Raw genomic sequence first — 18432 nt, forward strand, 5'->3', positions numbered from 1 at the left:
TTTATGTTTTTTTTTTTGTTAACAATCATGTTTTTTTTCAGTAATAAAGGGCTTTATTATTATTATTATTATTATATAAATTGAAAACAGAATTTTTCCCGTTAAACTATTGTATAAAGCTCTATCTTTACACTGTTCATGAGGCTATGTCTAAAAGTAATAAGTACACATTGTCAAAGGAAACTCGAGCCCTTATTTAATGAAAACAGTTTTAAATGGAACTTGTGGACGTTCGTTGAGTTTTATTAGAGGTTTTTGTGACATAACCCGTCCGGGGAAGTATCGCTGCTAGGCTTTTTTATGCCGCCAGCAGCATCGCTGTGGTTCAGTCGGTAAAGCGTGGATGCCAGTGATGTTAAAGACACATAAGTCTTAACATCTACGCCTTAGGTTGATGGACACAGGGCGGAAATTTTTAGGACTCGTTCCTTGTATTCCATGCGAAGTGTTGCTCTATTTACAGGCGACAATTAATACTAAGTATATTAAAAAAAAATTGGTTGTCTGTAAAGTCGGCTTACTGACGATAGTTGAACGTGACAACGTCGTAAGAAAATACTGACGGAATGGTTGCATTTTTCAAAAGAAAATTTTAATTTTATTTGTTTGATTGATATTATCGTTGCTATAAACAATTGACACCATATTTACTTTTCACTGCACTTCATCCTTGCCGAAAACATGTAAATGTATTATTGTATAGAAACTGTCCACGCGGACGCATCGCTCACTCAAGTAGGAGAGAGACATGTCGAACGCGGAGGTGTGCCTCTTTATCGCTCGTTCCGCGCTCTCGCTTGCACTTCAAGCCTTGAATGGAACGCCTCAGAGCGAGGTAACGCCGCATACATCATGTTTTTTCGTGCGTGCAGCCGGCTCCATCGAATTATAAGACGTTGTCACGTCAAAAACCTTTGGTACTCACTTTTTGTAAAGTTAACAACATATACTTCGTTTAAAAGTTTAAATCTGAATTATATAAATAATGATACAATCTACTGACCAAATAAAAAACAAGACTGATTCGCTGTCACTTGTGTTACAACAAAAATAACTAAATATGGTACGCGACAACTTTTAGTTTGATCGTGTAGTATCAGACGTAGTACCTTATGTGCCTATCAGTAGAATGATTGATTAGATTTAGTTACTATTCTAAAAAAATACAAATGATATAAGATCTTACCGATAAATATTTTAAGGGTAAAGTAAAAGTTTTAATAAAAAATAAAAATGAACTACGCGGCCCGCACCATTCATGGGATGAAAGTGAAACTGACAGTACCTTGACTTTAATTAAAGTCATTGTCAGATCACAGTTTACATGAGAATGAATTTTATTAAATCAATAATGCTCGTACGCATCTGACTGAGTATTTTGTTAACCATATATACATACATATGCTTTTAAATAAATCTAAGCAATAGAAATAAATAAACAGATATTACACTAACTAAAATATGAAAGGGATAATTTAATTAAATTACGTGTATCGAGATATTCTATCTATACTTATAATAAAACTGTAACTGGAAGATTTCTGTACATTATATTTTGAAAATTTTGACCGGGGGAGGTTTTATAATCGATACTGAGTCCAAAACAGATTTTTATTTCATTTTTGTCCGTCTGTCTGTCCGGGCATCATGTGAAATCTACTGAATGGATTTAAATAAAATTTCGTATAGTGGTAACTGATATTCTGGGGCAATATATAGGCTACTTTTTATCCCGATAAGTAATAAGCTTCTCCCGGGAAATGAGATGAAATTTTTATCAATTTTACTTCATAGCTCCGTTAAATTTGAACCGATTTAAATAATTCTTTTTTTATTTGAAAGTGTATACTATCCATCAAGTGTTGTGTAATTTTAATGAAGATCTGATAAATATTGTCGGAGATAAAGGCATAAATCTTCACAGATAACAGCGAGTCGCAAGGCATATGGGACAACGATCGAATGCATGCGTACCATCTTAATTATATTATAAAGGCGAAAGTTTGTGAGTATGGATATATGGATGAATATATGTATATATGTATGGATCGATGGACATGTTTAAAGTAATCATTATTACTTAAAAAACCGGGAGGCTAAATGTCTAACTGTTAAGGCACAATAACCGCTTTTTGTTATAATTTATAAAAATTCTATATTCTGTCTGTCTGTGGGCGATTACCTCGAAACGAATTTTTATAGTTGTCACCAATGGGCAGAGTAATTCATGAGAAAGGTTTTTATCATCATCGTATTAACCCATTACCATTCATATAGGACACGGGTCTTCTCCCTCTAAGAGAAGGGCTTAGGCCGTAGTCCACTACGCTCGCCCAGTGCGGATTAAAGGACTTCACACGCCATTGAGAACATTATGGAGAACTATCAGGCATGTAGTTTTCCGATGTTTTCCTTCACCGTTGAAGGTTCTGGCTTCACGGAAGATCAGCGCTGTGTCTTTAATAGGCACTGCAAACATGCTGAGTGAAGACCATTTTGGGATTATATCGTTCCTATAATTGTTGTGTAGACTATTAAGTTGTATTTTAATTGTAGTGTGTGTATATCCAAATAAAGTTTTCTTTCTTTCTTTATTTTTTGAAGCAAATTATATTTTTATTTGGTACTTAAAACGCACATAACTTAAAAGGCTGGGATTAGAACTCGGCCCCCCGAAAGTACCGCCATACCTATCTATTTTTATTTAAATTATATCTCGTTGTAGACCTAATATTACACCTGTAAGTTATAAAGTAGCGGCCGACTATGGCAACCCTAACATTCCATGATGACCCACGTCTCTACGGCATGCGGGATGAATAGTTATACGTAGTTAATCTATGTCATTTGCTTCTTAGATTAGACTTATTATTGAATGGCTTCTTAACGCACAGTTGGGCATGGGAGCGGCAATGACCATGATTCGTTACGGTCTGATCTCAGTCGTCATTATGTTCATTAGGCTGCTTTGTTTGTGTCGTTTTGGTTACGCGCTTTAAAGTACCACTGTGGGATTACTTTGTGCTGACATACGTTAGAAATTGTACAACATATCGTTTTTGCTTCATCATCGAGTCACCATTTATCTTGTGGCGGTCTCCACGTTACGTTACTAGATGGCGCCAAAAGGTCCTAAATCGCGCTACCGAAGTTTTTACCAATGAGGTCGATATACAAAGTGTAACAGATTTAGGAAATAATATTGAACGATGCATAAGTATATTTCATAGGGAATCATCCTGTAAAAATATCAAATCAAAAGAATCATATTTATTTTTTCGTACATACGAATTCAAAACATTCTAAGTGTTTACTTATGACAACCCTATTGCAGATAAAAGAACGCCATACGCATATTACCTATACTACGGAATGCCTACCTAATAAAGGTACAGGTGTCACATAGATTTAATTTTGCATGTGATCTGGCTGTTATCTTTCAGTAAAAACTATAGCAGCGGTTTACTCAAAAACTATTAGGTTTTCGGTTTCACAGATAAGTCTCAGAGACGGTAAATAATGTACCTCTAAAGTAATTTACCTCTTAAGTTCATGTACCTCATTTACACGTGGCATATACTTACGTAAAGTAAAGATGAATTTGAAATTGGCCTCCGTACCCCGAGTACAACACCAGCTCGGACGAATATCTTCCTATAATAATGGTCGAGCGCAAATCAATAAGTTCCACAATCTCTAAAAACTATGGCGAAAGTCAGAGGTATGTGTTTTGTACAATTTAGTTTTTGAAGTATTACGGGTTTAGGGTTCCGAAGTACTGGGTTCGATTTTCCTATCGGACAAGAAAGAACAGCCCTAAGTTTTGGAGTGCCTCGGAGAACGTGGTAAGCCTTGAGTCATCCATAGAGCAGCATATAGCAAAGAACTCTTCAACTCTCTTATCTCCTGTGAGCAAGGAGGCCTTTACTCAGCAGTTAGATGCTAACAGGCAACAGCGAAATGTGTTTGAGGATGGTGATTAATCATTGAATATTATTTAACTTTATGCTATTTGCTGTCCGTTTCTAGTCCGTTGAGGAGTCTAATGGTCTATCTCCACAGAGAGCACATACACTTATTGAAATTGTCAAAAATAAAATATTGCTTTACATTTTACCGAGTGAATGGAGTAAAGCTGTTATGTATATATGTAGCACGTCACGTAAGTTGAAAAGTGATAAAAGCGCGGGGTATTCGCCTCCTATGAGAATTGCACCTAGTTGTAAACAAGCACTGTTCCACCCAGATAGGAAGCAAAGCATTCTTCGAACCGTACACTGCATCCCGCATTCCCTTTCGCGATTTCTTCCGAGAATACTGGCTCAAGATCCGCTACACACTAGGCTGTGACCTTCCACTGGCCGCTAGTCAATGTACCGATCGATATGTCATACGAACTGCTTCTTGCATACTATCTACAGCTCCCACTCTACCACTCTACCTATATCTGCATTTCCGCTAGATACATTTCAGTTTGACCTTATAATTGAATTTATGATGCTTCCCATCCCTATCCCTACTAATATTATAAATGTGTAAGTAAGTTTGTTTGTTACGCTTTCATGCAAAAACTACTTAACCGATCCTCATGAAACTTTGTACACATATTTTTAAGTAATATAGGATAGTTTTTATCCCGACATTAAGGTCGGTTCCCTTGGGAGAGGAGATGAAAGTGTTTGACGATTTTACACCATTACTCCGACAAATTATAACATTTAAATAATTATTTTTGTACTACAGAGGTGGTAGGATATGTGTTTAATTTTGCCCAAACTGTGGTTAGAGATAGGGGACAGAACTCCTCAGCGGACAGCAGCAAACCCCTCATTAAAGGCTTAGCGATACAGAAAACTTTATTTTTTTTTAGAACTACAACTAAATTGAATGCCAAATCAAGAAACAAAATCTAACGTAGCATTGGTTTCTAATTCTTTAGTTCTCTAAATTTAATCGATGTATGAGCCGTAATGTGACGGCATGCGACCAGAAAACAGTTATCACCACCCCACTTCTTCCCGCGGGTGTTTTATGAGGCGACTTGGGGAGTATAACGGAGATCGGGCGGCGGTATTTGGCACTACTGTCATCTAATGCGATCACCAACCAGTATGCCCAGCGTGGTGATTGTTGGCAAACCCTCGCCTCAGGAGAGGTCTTTAGACCAGCAGTGGACCGCTAAAGGCTATTGATGATAATGATAAATGCTAGGTCAAAATAAAATAACCCAAATAATATTCAGGATAAATGTAAAGCAATGCCTAAAAAAATATGCGTTGATGAAAAAAAAACTCTATTTATTATAAGACAAAGTCGCTTTTGGCCTGTCCGTGTATCCGCTATATATCTTTTAGATATTTTTTACAGATGATGGATATGTTATAATTGTCCCTTACACTACAATCATTCTCTTAAATACTTCAGAAGAAAAAAGGGAATCGCAATAGAAAAAATAATTCACGGACCCGAATCGCTCGGCAGCATATTTTGTTGGTATTATACGTATGTAGCGTAAAGTCGCCTGCAAACATTGTTTGTAAAGTAATTCTATTATCGTAACTTGTCTTTTTTTCTATTTTATAGCCGCCTATGCGAAACCGGGGCGGGTCGCTAGTAATGTAATAAACTTTGCAAAGCAATTTTTATAATTAGAGTTAGTCACTAAGATGTCAAATAAAAATAGTATAAAATAATAAATGGACGGAGTATATTCGCCCACAGGTCCTAATTAAACGCAATTCCGTACAAAAACCAAACCGAGGATCGTTTGAGCCTGTCATTATAGCATGCTGCGAGTAGGTAAACGCAGCGTCCGAGGCTTGTCAGTCAGTCGCACCGATACCATCAATCTGTTAGCGCTCGCTGTATGTGCGTAGTACCGTATTCCATACATTTGGACGGTTGACGTATTATGTTCCGAAACAAAAAATTTAAATATCGATCGTTTATGATTTTGACAGCCCTGTAATTTTTTTTAATAAACATTGTGCTGTGTTGTTTAGTGTTTTGACAGTTTGTGACCGCGAATCTTTTTTCTATAATATTTTCGTTTGCACTAATGAAATATTCAGATTGTGGTGATAATTTTGTTGTACAACAACTCTCAACTAAAAATCTACAACTAACTAACTGTCCTTACAATATATGTATACTCTTGGATAGGTATAATAAATATACTTTCTGATATTTTAGTTTAGAGGTTTGTACACTAGAATTAGCATCAATTTCCGTGAAATTGTGGTGTTTGTGCCGTGGAAATTGGTAACACTTATTAGATGTGTAAGACGAATTCGGTTATCTGTGTCCGATTGGTTTTAATACTGGAGCACTACGAAGTTGGCTGACGATATTCCCCATAAACTAAAAGAGTAAATTACAGTATATACTAGCGGAAATAATATGTGCCAAAGTTTTGTTTACGTGCGCTTCTAAAATGGGGATTCCATTTTATAGTGTTTATTTAGCTAAAATAAACTTTATTAATAAAAACAAATCACTCATTTCCTTACTTGAAGAATGTTTTCAGAAACACGTTCACGTTCACGTTTATCGTTGGTGATGTAAAAATTCTGTATTCAAACAAGTCTTTCCATTTTTTAATTAGTTCAATTTTAATGGAGCCAGAAATAAACTGCATTTTTCAAAAATATGTTACGGAAAAACGCGTTTTTATTAGAAACAGTGACAAATAAATAAGAATCTTACTTTTAGGATATTTTGTCTGCTGGGTGGCTTAGGCCGTGGTTAGTTACTACCGTACCGATAAAGACGTGCAGCCAAGCGACTTAGCGTTCCGGTGGGATGTCGCGTAGAAACCAATGAGGGGTGTGGCTTATAACTTCCATACCTAACCTAACAGGTTAGCCCGCTACCATTATTCTGTCTGTCTGTGAAGTCTGCATCATCACTTGCTTACGATCAGGTGAGATTGCAGTCAAAGACTCACTTGTAGTGCAATAGAAAATAAATCGAGATTCAATGTTAAATGAGCGATATATCACCATCATCATTCACAGCCTGTCAATGTTCTGAAGCATGTTGAAAGCGTGCAGTCTTTTCTAGTCATTCAAGAATTAAGAATTTTACGAATAATTTAAGAAGCTGGTTTATTTCCCAAATAATGTAACTATTCCAAACGCCCATGTCGAAACGATTGTAATGCTGGCATTTAAAAGTAATTTGTCCTTTACGCTCGTGGAGTGAGTGTTCGAGTTCTGTTTTTTTTTGCAATCAACAGTGCAATGTACCTACTTCTTGATTTGTTCTAAATGTCAGCATTCAAACATAATTGAAGTTGAACATTTAAACGTTTGAATAGTTAACTGTGGACCGTAATTTGATGGTATATAGCCCACCTTCCTAATTAACCTGGGTTTCTTTTTATTCCACTGCAAGTTAGACCTTGACTGCAATATTATTATTTTACCGGACTAACTTCAAAAGTTAGTGATAACTGTACGTACTCGGACTATAAACTATAATTTAAAATTATTAATTATAATACAGTGTATCTATTTATAAATTTAGAAGGCATATAAAAAATTTCGGAACCGACAGGATTTGAACCTGTGACTCTCTGGCAATCGCGGCCTGAGCGCTTCCTCCAATTAAGCTACGGCTCTCCTACCATCAATGCCGAAATTAGTATATGCCTTACAAATCAGTCTTATAGCGACTAAAAAAAAAAAATACTGTCTATCGTTGGTATATCTAATGAAAGAAATAAAATAAAGATCATAGAAATTATCCAGGTGTTAGTTGATGATGAACTCAAAAGCGGTAGTGGGCTAATCCTTTAGGGGTGTGGCAGACATAATTCAAAACCAGTTCTACGCAGCATCGTATCGAAACGCTAAATCGGTTCCGGCAAGCCTTGGTTAGAAGAGTGGTAACTAGGAACTAAAACCACACCAAAGATATCATTTTACTAGACTGCTAATTCCTAAGATTAGGGCTTACTGGCTCTTCAGCTTTTTCATATTAGTAAGAATGAGGAATTTAGGACAATTTTTGTTTTCCAATTGATCTCATCACACTCATTAAAATCGTAAACGCCAGGTCCCTGAAAATTACATCATGATCATTATTATTAATCCATTACCGGCCCAGGGCACGGGTCACCTCTTAGAATAAGACTGGTTTAGGCCTTAGTCCACGCTAGTGTAGATATGTGTCTCCACATAGTGGAGAACTCTCAAGCATGCAGGTTTCTGAAAAATGCTCTCCTTCACCGTTACTGCCAGTGATATTTAATTTGTTGAATTCAAAACGAAATAGCTAGAGTTGCGTGCCGGGGAGCAAACTCGGCCCTAAGGGGGGAGGCCGGAATATTAACTAGCCTATCACCGCAAATAAACAGTAAAAAAAAACGTGTGTGTACTTATATACACGCGTTAGAAGTTATACTTTGGCGTAACAAGATAAAAATCTTTTCAATGATTTTATCTTTCGCCTTATTCTACGTTTGTAGAAAAAACGACACTAACAATTGAAAAAAGGTATTGTTTGAATTATTGAAAATCAAGTGTCAAACCTTTTTTAGAAAAACTAAAATGTTCATTATAGCTATTAGCTAACTTCGGTGTCGGTTTTTGGTGACGTTGTGCGCGCGCTTCGTAAAAATTTACTCTCACCATTTTTCCCTAACGCGCTAAAAGAAATATAACTTGAAAAATAGACGTTTAAAATACTGCACTATTTGATGCAATTACTATCAGTTACATGTTTACATACTCACACAAATATCATACTTGACAGTTGTCTATTGCATTGCTTATCATTTATTAATAGGCTACGCTCGTATGTTTGTTTATACGCCGCCGTAACCTTCTCGTTACGGTGTGAAACTTGACGTAGATCCCCACGGACAGCATCAATACATAAAAAGCATAATTTACACTTCATAATGTTTAGAAACAAATTTTGTCAGCTGACTAATTAATTCATTTTGCTAGAGTATTCCTAGCATAACTATCACACTAATTAAAACGTTTTGTTTATCCATATTTATATCATAGTATGAATAAATGGGAGAGTGTTTGTTTATAACCTAAGCTCGACAACTGCATTAATTTTGATAAAATTTAGCACATTTTTTTGGAGAATTTTCTGGAGATGGACTTCGAAAACTTTTTATGAAAGCATTTGGGTATTTTCATAGGATAAGTCTTATCCCAGGAATACTAACGTTTCTCGCGTGATTTTTGCGGCCAACAACTGTTGAAATTCATTAATAATTATTTAATTACAAAGGTCCAGAGTTTATACTACGGACTGCCTAACACCTCGCACGAAATCTTTTCTCTTAACATAAGGAATGCAATTTTCTGCCATGGTTAGGTAAAGGCTTAACAGTTCACACCCTACCTGACAATGGACAGGGGAGACCAGAGGGTCAGACCAGAGCACCTAAAAACTGAGAACTGTTTAGGCCGTAGCCGATCGCGCTGGCCATGGGCATTTTGGTAGTCTCCATACGACTTTGAAAACGACTATGTAGAACTATCAATCTTGCAGGTTTCCTTACGATGTTTTCCTTAACCGTTACAGCAAGTAACATTTAGATTGCCTAAATTACATAACTCCGAAAAGTTTTGTGCCGAGGATCGGACTCGATCCTCCCGAAAGGAAAATTAAAGCCTTCGGCTTCGGCGTCCGATCCACTAGGCTTTCACCGCAGAGCTGTGCATACAGCCCATGTTTCAAAATCATACTCTAACATAATTTATTTGTTCTATAAGATTTTTCTGTTCTTGGCCTTGGAAGTACATAATATGCTATAGTGCTGCCCACTCGGACGACGCCTACAATACACACGTTTTGTACTATAATAGATTTTATTAATGTTTTTCAACTAAGCGAACCTACATTAGTTGTGTGAACAAAGACAGATTCTTCAAACCCTGTTTTGTCAAAGACAAAGCATTATTTGATGTCTCCATGTAAATCGTTCCATGTTTGAAAATAGAACCTATATATTCCTAAAATATGAAATTGAGAATTGACTTGGCTAGCGTGGTGGACTACGATCCAACCCTTTTGGGAGGAGCCATTCTGAGAGGAGACCTGTGGCGTATAATGAGCCGTCAATAGGTTAATAATAGTAGTTAATAGTAGTAGTAGTAGTTTTTGTGACAGAGCTCGTCCAAGGAAGTACTATCGCAAAGCTTATTTCTGCCGCCAAGCAGCATTGTTACAATGTTGTGTTCCGGTCTGGGCTAACCACCGATGCCTCGAATTGATGGAAACTGGGCGGCATGTTGCAGGACGTGCTTCTTGCATGCCCTGAGAAGTGTTGCTCTGTTTATACGAGTACCTAGATGATGGTTTTCCAAGTATAAGTATGAGCCATCTGCTTGGTCCATCGATTATTACTATTTGAAAAAAAAACAATAATAAATAAATATACTACTACAATACACACATCGCCATCTAACCCCAAAGTAAGCGTAGCTTGTGTTATGGAAATCCTCATGATTTTAACAGCGTTACGCGGACTTGTTGGCGTTTCTCGGAATGGGGCTCTGCCGATTCGGTGGGGTTATCTACGGCTTGAGCCTCCCACCGTACCAGAGAAATACAGGAAATATGAATTCCAAATCGCCTCTCACTCATTAGAGCACAACACCAGGGAGGTCGTCGAAAAAAAAAATGTAATTCGCTTTTGAAGAAAAATAATGTATACTTACTTTTTGACTAACGACAATTTCGAAATATGAATTCCAAATCGCCTCTCACTTATAAGAGCACAGCACCAGGGAGATCGTCGATAAAATAATTTAAAGTATCCTTAGAAAAAATTATGTATAAACGTACTTTTTGACTAACGACAATTTCGAAATATGAATTCCAAATCAAATTCAAATTCAAATTCAAATCTTTATTTGCGTGATTGCAGGTTAACAAATTTGATCTTATACTAAAACATACAAGTTACGTGCTACAATCTGCCATTCTATGGCATGCAAATTATAATAACACCTTAATTATAAAATTATTTTTCCAATTTATACAAAATGTCAGAATATTAAGGTATCAAAAATTATGAAATTAAATTACAATGTCAACTTAAAATTAAATAATGTAAAGTAAACCAAAATATAAACCTAGAAATACAATAATTTAAGCCTTTGATTTTAGATATTCGTCTACTGAATAAAATTGATGAAGCATAAGCCATTCAATAATTTTAATCTTAAATTTAGGCAGAGGTATGTCAATTAAAGTATTTGGTAATTTGTTATAAATTGTTATTGCCATACAATAAACATTTCTTTTATATAAAGTGAGGTTTACTTTGGGCCATACTAATTTATGCGCCTACAATCCTTCGCCTGCTGTACTTTTTTAGTTATAAAGTAATGTCCATACTTTTTTACAAATAGGCACATTTCCTTAATATACATGCAGGGTAAGGGTAAAATATTAAGTCTTTTAAAGATTGGTTTTGCACTATCCAAAAAATGTGCCCCAGTTATTGCCCTGACACATTTTTTTTGAGCTCTGAATGCTCTCTCGAAATCTGGTGAGTTACCCCACAAAATAAGACCATAATTAAGGATAGGTGACACATACCCATGGTAGGCACTCAAGGAAGCCTGTATGGAGGAAATCTGACTTATTCTTCGTAAAGCGAATACAAATTTGTTAATTTTTTTGCAAGTAGTGTCTATGTGAGATTTCCAATTAAGTTTTTTATCTATTGTTATACCTAAGAATTTTATAGTTTCTACGTTTTCTATTGGCATTCATAATGTATGTTTAGTAACGGCTGATATGAATTAGTTGTTTCAAATTGAATAAATTTGGTTTTGTCAATATTAATATTTAAATTATTTTCATCTAACCATTGAATTATATTATAAATTGAATTATTAATGTCATTTTCAAAGTCAGTTTCGTCTTTGCCCTTAATTGTAATAGTTGTATCGTCAGCGAATAATATACAATTGTGAGATATAATGCTTGTTATGTCATTTATATATAACAAAAAGAGCAACGGACCTAATATACTTCCTTGCGGAACACCACTATTGATAATCCTCCAGGATGATCTAAAGGTACGTTTTTCAAAGTTTAGTAATTTTGTGACTTCTGTGCATTGTTTTCTGTTGCACAAATAACTTGACAACCAGTCAAAGACTTTACCCCTCATGCCATATCTTCTCGCTGAATCGCCTCTCACTTATTTATAAGAGCACAGCAACAAGGAGATAGTCGAAATATGAATTCCAAATCGCGCCTCACTCATAGCACCAGGGAGGTCGACTGAAAAAAAATGTAATTATCTTTCGAACAAAATAATGTATACTTACTTTTTGACTAACGACAATTTCCGCTGAGTTTTTAGGGCGCCAGTTCGCCCACCACTCGCCGAAATAGTCTCCACTGTTGTGTAATCAGCTAACGTAAATTACAGGTGTGGGAACAAGCGTGAGCCCTTCATATTTAACTCTGGTCCCGTGCCTTTATAATAATTACATATAATTTGTATTATGACATTCAAAACCATACAGCCTCCCGGTTCCACTTTCAGTGATTGGCAGCTTTCAAGAACCGTCAAATGATGTTGTTGTTTTGTGAAATATAAATTGAACTCTATAGGTCTGATCAAATAAGCAATATGAAAGGAAAGTATTACGAACTGTACAGGTACAGATTATGATATAGCTTAGAGTATACTTACATAGACAACCTTATGCTCTAACCTTTCAAATACACCCAGAATTTTCACACCAAAAATGGGCGGTTTGTAAATTTACATATTGTAATACAAATTTCTAGCTTTTAACGCTCATATATAACCACGCACGCCTCGCCACCTCGGTGTGAAACCACCTAGGTAAACCATTGTAGGTATATCTCAAGAATCGTATCCTAGAAACTGAGCTTTACTCACATTAACGTAGGAATATCAGCATAGGAACTTAGCCCAGCAATAAACAATTCGCACATTATACCACAAGTAAACGCAAGTACCTAATTAAGTTGTTGCGAAAATCCATAAACACATTCGTGATGCCGGTCCCTTACGTTATGAAATATAGCGTCGAAAGCATCAATCTGACGGGAATAGAACGTCGCGTAATGTCGTCGCCAGCTGAGTAGTGCGACCGTGCTATCATCCGGCATCGCCCGCGCCTGCGATAACCCTGCGTCTCACACACCAAAATAACCAGTCTAGTTCAAGCAGCAGTCGGACCACGACTGCAGGAAAAATTGATTTACTCCGCCTTTTATACCCCCACACGTGAGGGATGGCGTCCGTGCGCACGCGCTCCGCATCCCCCAAATCTGTCTCGTTTTCCCCCGTGTTGGAACGTAAATACAGTGTAGAACGTGCACCCAGTGGACCGAAGCCGAACTCCGATCTTGATGCAACGGATTGGCGTCGATATTTCAGCGATTTCAGTTCATATCTAGGTAAGTGTACAGAACAGGCGGTATAACCTGGTATGAGTCAAGTAGCTTTTATTAAACGACCTTGTTCTATATCGGTTACGTGTTACTGGAGCGTTTGGGAGGCCATTCTGTAAGTAAACTGCGTAATCGCAAATAATACTTTACTGTTAATGCAAACCTTTTGCAGAATTAGCAGGTGATATGCAATCGTTTGTTTTTTATCTCCAGCTCTTCTCAAATAAACACTATATGGACAAGTATATAAGACCACATTCACATGTTTTATTATAAGTTAGTATAAAACATTTGTGATATCAGTACACAAATCTGCTCAAAGTAGTCATTATCATAGGAACGACAATTTCATAGAATAAATGACATAGTGGTCATATAATAATCTGTATACAAACATGTTTAAAGGCTGGCCAGTTGTAGTTAGCAATTGTTTAATGCAGCTCCTACGTGAATCTTTAAATATTTCAACTCCTTTAAAGTTTGAATTGATGGAACACCTCTATCCAGTCTAACATGTGCGATAAATAATAATAATAACTTCTTTTTTTGAAAATAGCGTTCAATTTTATTATAAAAACAAATTAAAATGTTATTAGAGAGTAGGTGATCTAATTATATATTTGAATGTTTTTATTATTATTGAATTTTTGGTTCAAAAATTTATTGAATTGAAGCTTATTTTTATGTTTTAATTTTATTATATTTTTTGTAATTATTACTTATTGTTAAATTATTTTAATAACGCAACTGTAACGTCTTCACGGGGTGCGTTGCCAAATAAATAAATAAATAAATTAATTAATTTTGGTTTTACAGTTATAAACTGTCATTATTTCATCATCCTAAAATTCTTTTCCATCACAGGAATGAATTTTAAGTGTTTCTACTTTGAATTTGAATAAGTTGTTTCTTAATAAGATAGCATAATCAATTCAAGCTGATCTTTCCCTTAGCATACCTACCTATTAATTACTTTAAACACAAACAGGACATGAAATTCACTACATATGCGAAGTAAATTAATTTTAAAGTAGGTATCTTCCGCTATTTATCAGATATAATACATGCCCATGATTGTAGGTTTTATCTCATTACTATCAATTACTGATGTAATACTGAGTTTGTAATGTCAACACATATTTTTCTAGACATTATACAAAACATTATCTGCAAGATGTGTATGCATTACACCCATTAATGGCATCTGGACACTTCGGTACTCTTTATGTAACTGCTGCTCGGTTATTCGAAATGTAGGACATCTGTGACGATGCAATGGCATAATGAGAAAGCATTGTGACAATTCCGTACATCAACTTGCCTTTTAAATGAGACTTAATCAAAGGAAATCAAAAATAAGAATATCAAATTTAATAGTAAATAAGCCCCGAATATTATTTGGCCCCAAGTCCAGTAAGTATCGTTTTAAGTTTTAGAAGTTAAACTTCTAGAACGTTTAAATGGTTTCTTATTAAAATTAATCATTTTATCAATCAAGGCACTTTTTTAAAGTTATACTACTTTGGGCGCGTTAGGGGAAAATGGTGAAAGTAAATTTTCACGATGCGCGCGCACACCGTCACAAAAAACCAACATGCAACACCATGAAGTTAGCTAAAGTCAACATTTTAGTTTTTCTATGAAAGGTTTGACAGTTTGACATAATTCAAACAATACCTTCTTTTTCTATTGCTTGTGTCGTTTTTTCTACAAACGTAGAATAAGGCGAAAGAAGAGAAATTTTTAAAAAGATTTTTATCTTGTTACGCCAAAGAAGTATAACTTCTAACGCGTGTACATAAGTACACACGCGTTTTTTTTATTCTTTCCGACGTGTTTGATTCTATCGATGCATTTGGTTTTAAGTTGATCATCATCTTATCATCTTAACTTAAAACAATGAAAAAGATGAAAAGTGTTTTTTTTTTATTTTGTTTGACACCAAGTTCTTCAAGGTTTCTTTCGTTCGATGTTTCGTATGCAAACACATCTACAAAATAAAAAAAAAATATATTCGGTGTTTGTAAGAGATCTTTATAGTAGGTACATCGAATACAATCAATGAATTGGGAAAATTGTTAATGTTTCTAGTAATTTCTTGGCCAATTTCTAAGTGAAATAATGCACTACGTTATATCACGGAGGCAGTGTCAGCTTGCAGATAACCTTGCGGTTTGATATCGTGCTGCGAAACGGTTCGGTTTGACTGCACTGCATTGTCACTAATAAACTTAACATATTCAATATCTTCCGCTATTCGACTGTTTTGTTTTTACGCCTCTTGTCTCATTGTCTCTGTAGTACTTTAAATAGACCCTGTGTATTTGTTAAATTTATATACCTAACGTGGACAATGTTTGCATTGTCCATACTCCAAACATATACTGTCTCTCATTTTATTTTCCCCGCATTACTTTAAGGTAAAAGTGCATATACTTCTTCTCGACAGTAGATACCTAATTATTGCTTTCCATAAGGCGTGAAAGGCCATGTCAAACACAGATTTTTCCAGGTCTTTTCAAGTTCTGTTCTTTTTAGTGAAGATGAAGTTAGAAATTAGTTTTTAATTGAAAATGATCACTATGTAGTTACCGAGGACGACGAAGATGAAAATGTTGCTTAAACTTAGTTACTACACATATCCTATCAAGGAGTCTTTACCATTCGTTTTCCGGAGCCTAAACATATAAATGCACTAGCAGATTTTTTTACGCTAACCATTCATGCGACGCTGTATTTTCTCTGGCGGCACTCTGAAAATAAAACAATGACGCCTATTATTTCACAAATCGCACGACCCTGACGAGTTTCACGGTTCCTTTGCCTCGGTACCCGGAATGCCCTTTAGACCCCTCTTGTGTTTGAGCTACATAATTTTGTATAACTCGTTACTATTATTTCAGTTGTATTTAAGTGTCGGTTACCTTTGAGACTTAAGAAACTTGCTATGGATAACTGCTTACACCCGTGCTTGGCTTGTGGTGTTCAAACCGGGACCCACATCAACCACACCTTAAAGTAATGCCAGTCTGCCAAAGAGCGATGGAACATTTAATGAACATTAAGAAATATTTATAACTTTAACACTGCATGTTATATATTTGAGTAGAAACAATAGTCATCGCTTTCTTTTCACTCTCACTGAAACTAAACTGGCGATTGGCCGATAGGTGGACTAACCAGTGTCAACATCGAACGGCTCTAAAGAGAAATGAAAAAAGAGGCAGTGCAGTGAAAGACTGAGTAAATAAAGGTTCTTAAATAATTGTAGTTGCAACGCCTTAAGAACTTCTTTATAACAATCGATTACAAGTGACTATAGCCTTAACTAAAATCACAGTGTTTACCCAGTGTCGTGATTTTGCTCTCTATTAACTAGCAGGCGCCATCGCCGTCTTACGATATTTATAGAGCCATGTGAGCTATATAATTTCACATGTGTCACTACGTTGCCGTATGAATATGGTTTCTCCTTACAGTGCTCAGCAATAAGATTGTATTCATTTCTATGAATGAATATTCATTAGGATATTTATGTTCGTTGAAGATAACATTCGATTGTTTGATCTTTGGTGACATCGAACCCAAAATGCTACTACATATTTGTTCTTTGGGCGCCTTGATTAGCTTGAATATCTGATGTCCATCCTCGTCCAACTCATTTTTCGTGGAAATAATCAAGGCCTGGCTGAAGATGAACTTCCTGGCTAGAAGGGGTCTAAAAGACAGTGGTTTAATATGTCTATAAAGGCACTATTAAGAGCAACAGTTGATAAAATACAGTTAGCCCTAATGGTGACCAACCTCTGATAAGGCATGGCACTACAAGAAGAAGAATTGTTTAAGACCAAAATTTCAGTTTTTCTTGCTTCAATAAATCAATAGCCTATAAACCATTGTTTTGTCCTCGCTGAATTGAATAGGTACTATCGGTTCTGGCCCTACTACCTTCAGTGTTGTGGCTTGGCGAGCTAGTGAGTCTGCTGCTTCGTTGCCTGGGCTCCCGTCATGCTCCTTGACCCACCTTACACACGTGATGTCGCTAGAGGCAGCGAGTTTCCAAGGCGTTGTGACAGTCCGGAGTCTTGAGAAACCGGAGCATCCTCAGGAGATGTTGACTTTACAATGAATAATTGTTAAGTAATAAAGTAATACTTTACAATGAATAATTATTCATTGTAAAGTCAACATCTCCTGAGGATGCTCCGGTTTCGGAACGAAACATGCGTAGAGGGTACATTGCCGAGGATCTGTTTGGTGTGGAGTATACGGATTGAAGAAATTATAAATTACACCATACAGATTCTCCTGCTGTTCGCGGGCAAATTAAGCTTAATTTTTATAATATGTTAAAGTCTTTATAGTCATTTAAGTTTAGATTTTTATATTATTTTTAAGGTTTCGTAAAAATCTAAAATAATTAAATGCAATCCAAGCTAAAAACGTCTTATAGGGTAACCTAACGATATTTAAGTTATGTACATACTAGCCGTTATCAAAAAAAATCCTGGACTAAAAATTGCTGCTATTTTTACCCTAGAAACTTCCAAATATTACCTATATTCTACTTTTATAACCTAGAATATTCCGAAAGTGCTCTGTTAGATCTACATTTTCCTAGTTTAAAGTTTTGATTGTATTTATTAGTTATCAAATGACATCGTTTTTTTATATTTTCGCGCATTTTCGATCATATCTCGAAACTTGGTTTCTGTAGTTAAAGACACTTTAGCTTTAGGACGGCAGTCTATGAAGGTTTGGTATCTACTGGACATGAACGTTGGTTCTGTGCCCTTGTTTAGTATAGTTAGGTTAGTTGTTAGTTGGTAGAAGACCAGTTGCTCACCTCTTTTGTTGGTTGTCGTACTACCCCATAGGTGGGCATTGATGTCAACTGATATGGTAAGATCCTTGTCGTTCTCCTCGCAGTGTGTTATGAGGTCTGTTAGATCTTTTGGTGGTATTTGTTGCTCTATTGGCATGTACAGTGAAGCTAGCACCAGGGGTTTTGGTGTC

General features: G+C 36.0%; 1 protein-coding gene across 5 annotated transcripts in view; it reads left to right on the plus strand.

Moving 5' to 3' along the window:
* LOC120624189 (paxillin) overlaps positions 1-18432 on the plus strand; it is a 96738-nt gene that overhangs the window by 40087 nt on the left and 38219 nt on the right. The window contains exon 1 of one of the 5 annotated variants that reach the window (XM_039890564.1): positions 13170-13422. The exons of 3 other annotated variants lie outside the window; for them this stretch is intronic. In XM_039890564.1, coding sequence (XP_039746498.1) covers positions 13257-13422 — 166 coding nt within the window. In that variant the 5' untranslated portion in view covers positions 13170-13256. Of the gene's footprint in view, positions 1-13169; positions 13423-18432 lie in introns of those variants that run through there. One more of the 5 variants, XM_039890569.1, reaches the window with a different exon arrangement.

Source organism: Pararge aegeria, chromosome 6 (genome assembly GCF_905163445.1).
Source record: "Pararge aegeria chromosome 6, ilParAegt1.1, whole genome shotgun sequence".
NCBI lineage: Eukaryota > Metazoa > Arthropoda > Insecta > Lepidoptera > Nymphalidae > Pararge > Pararge aegeria.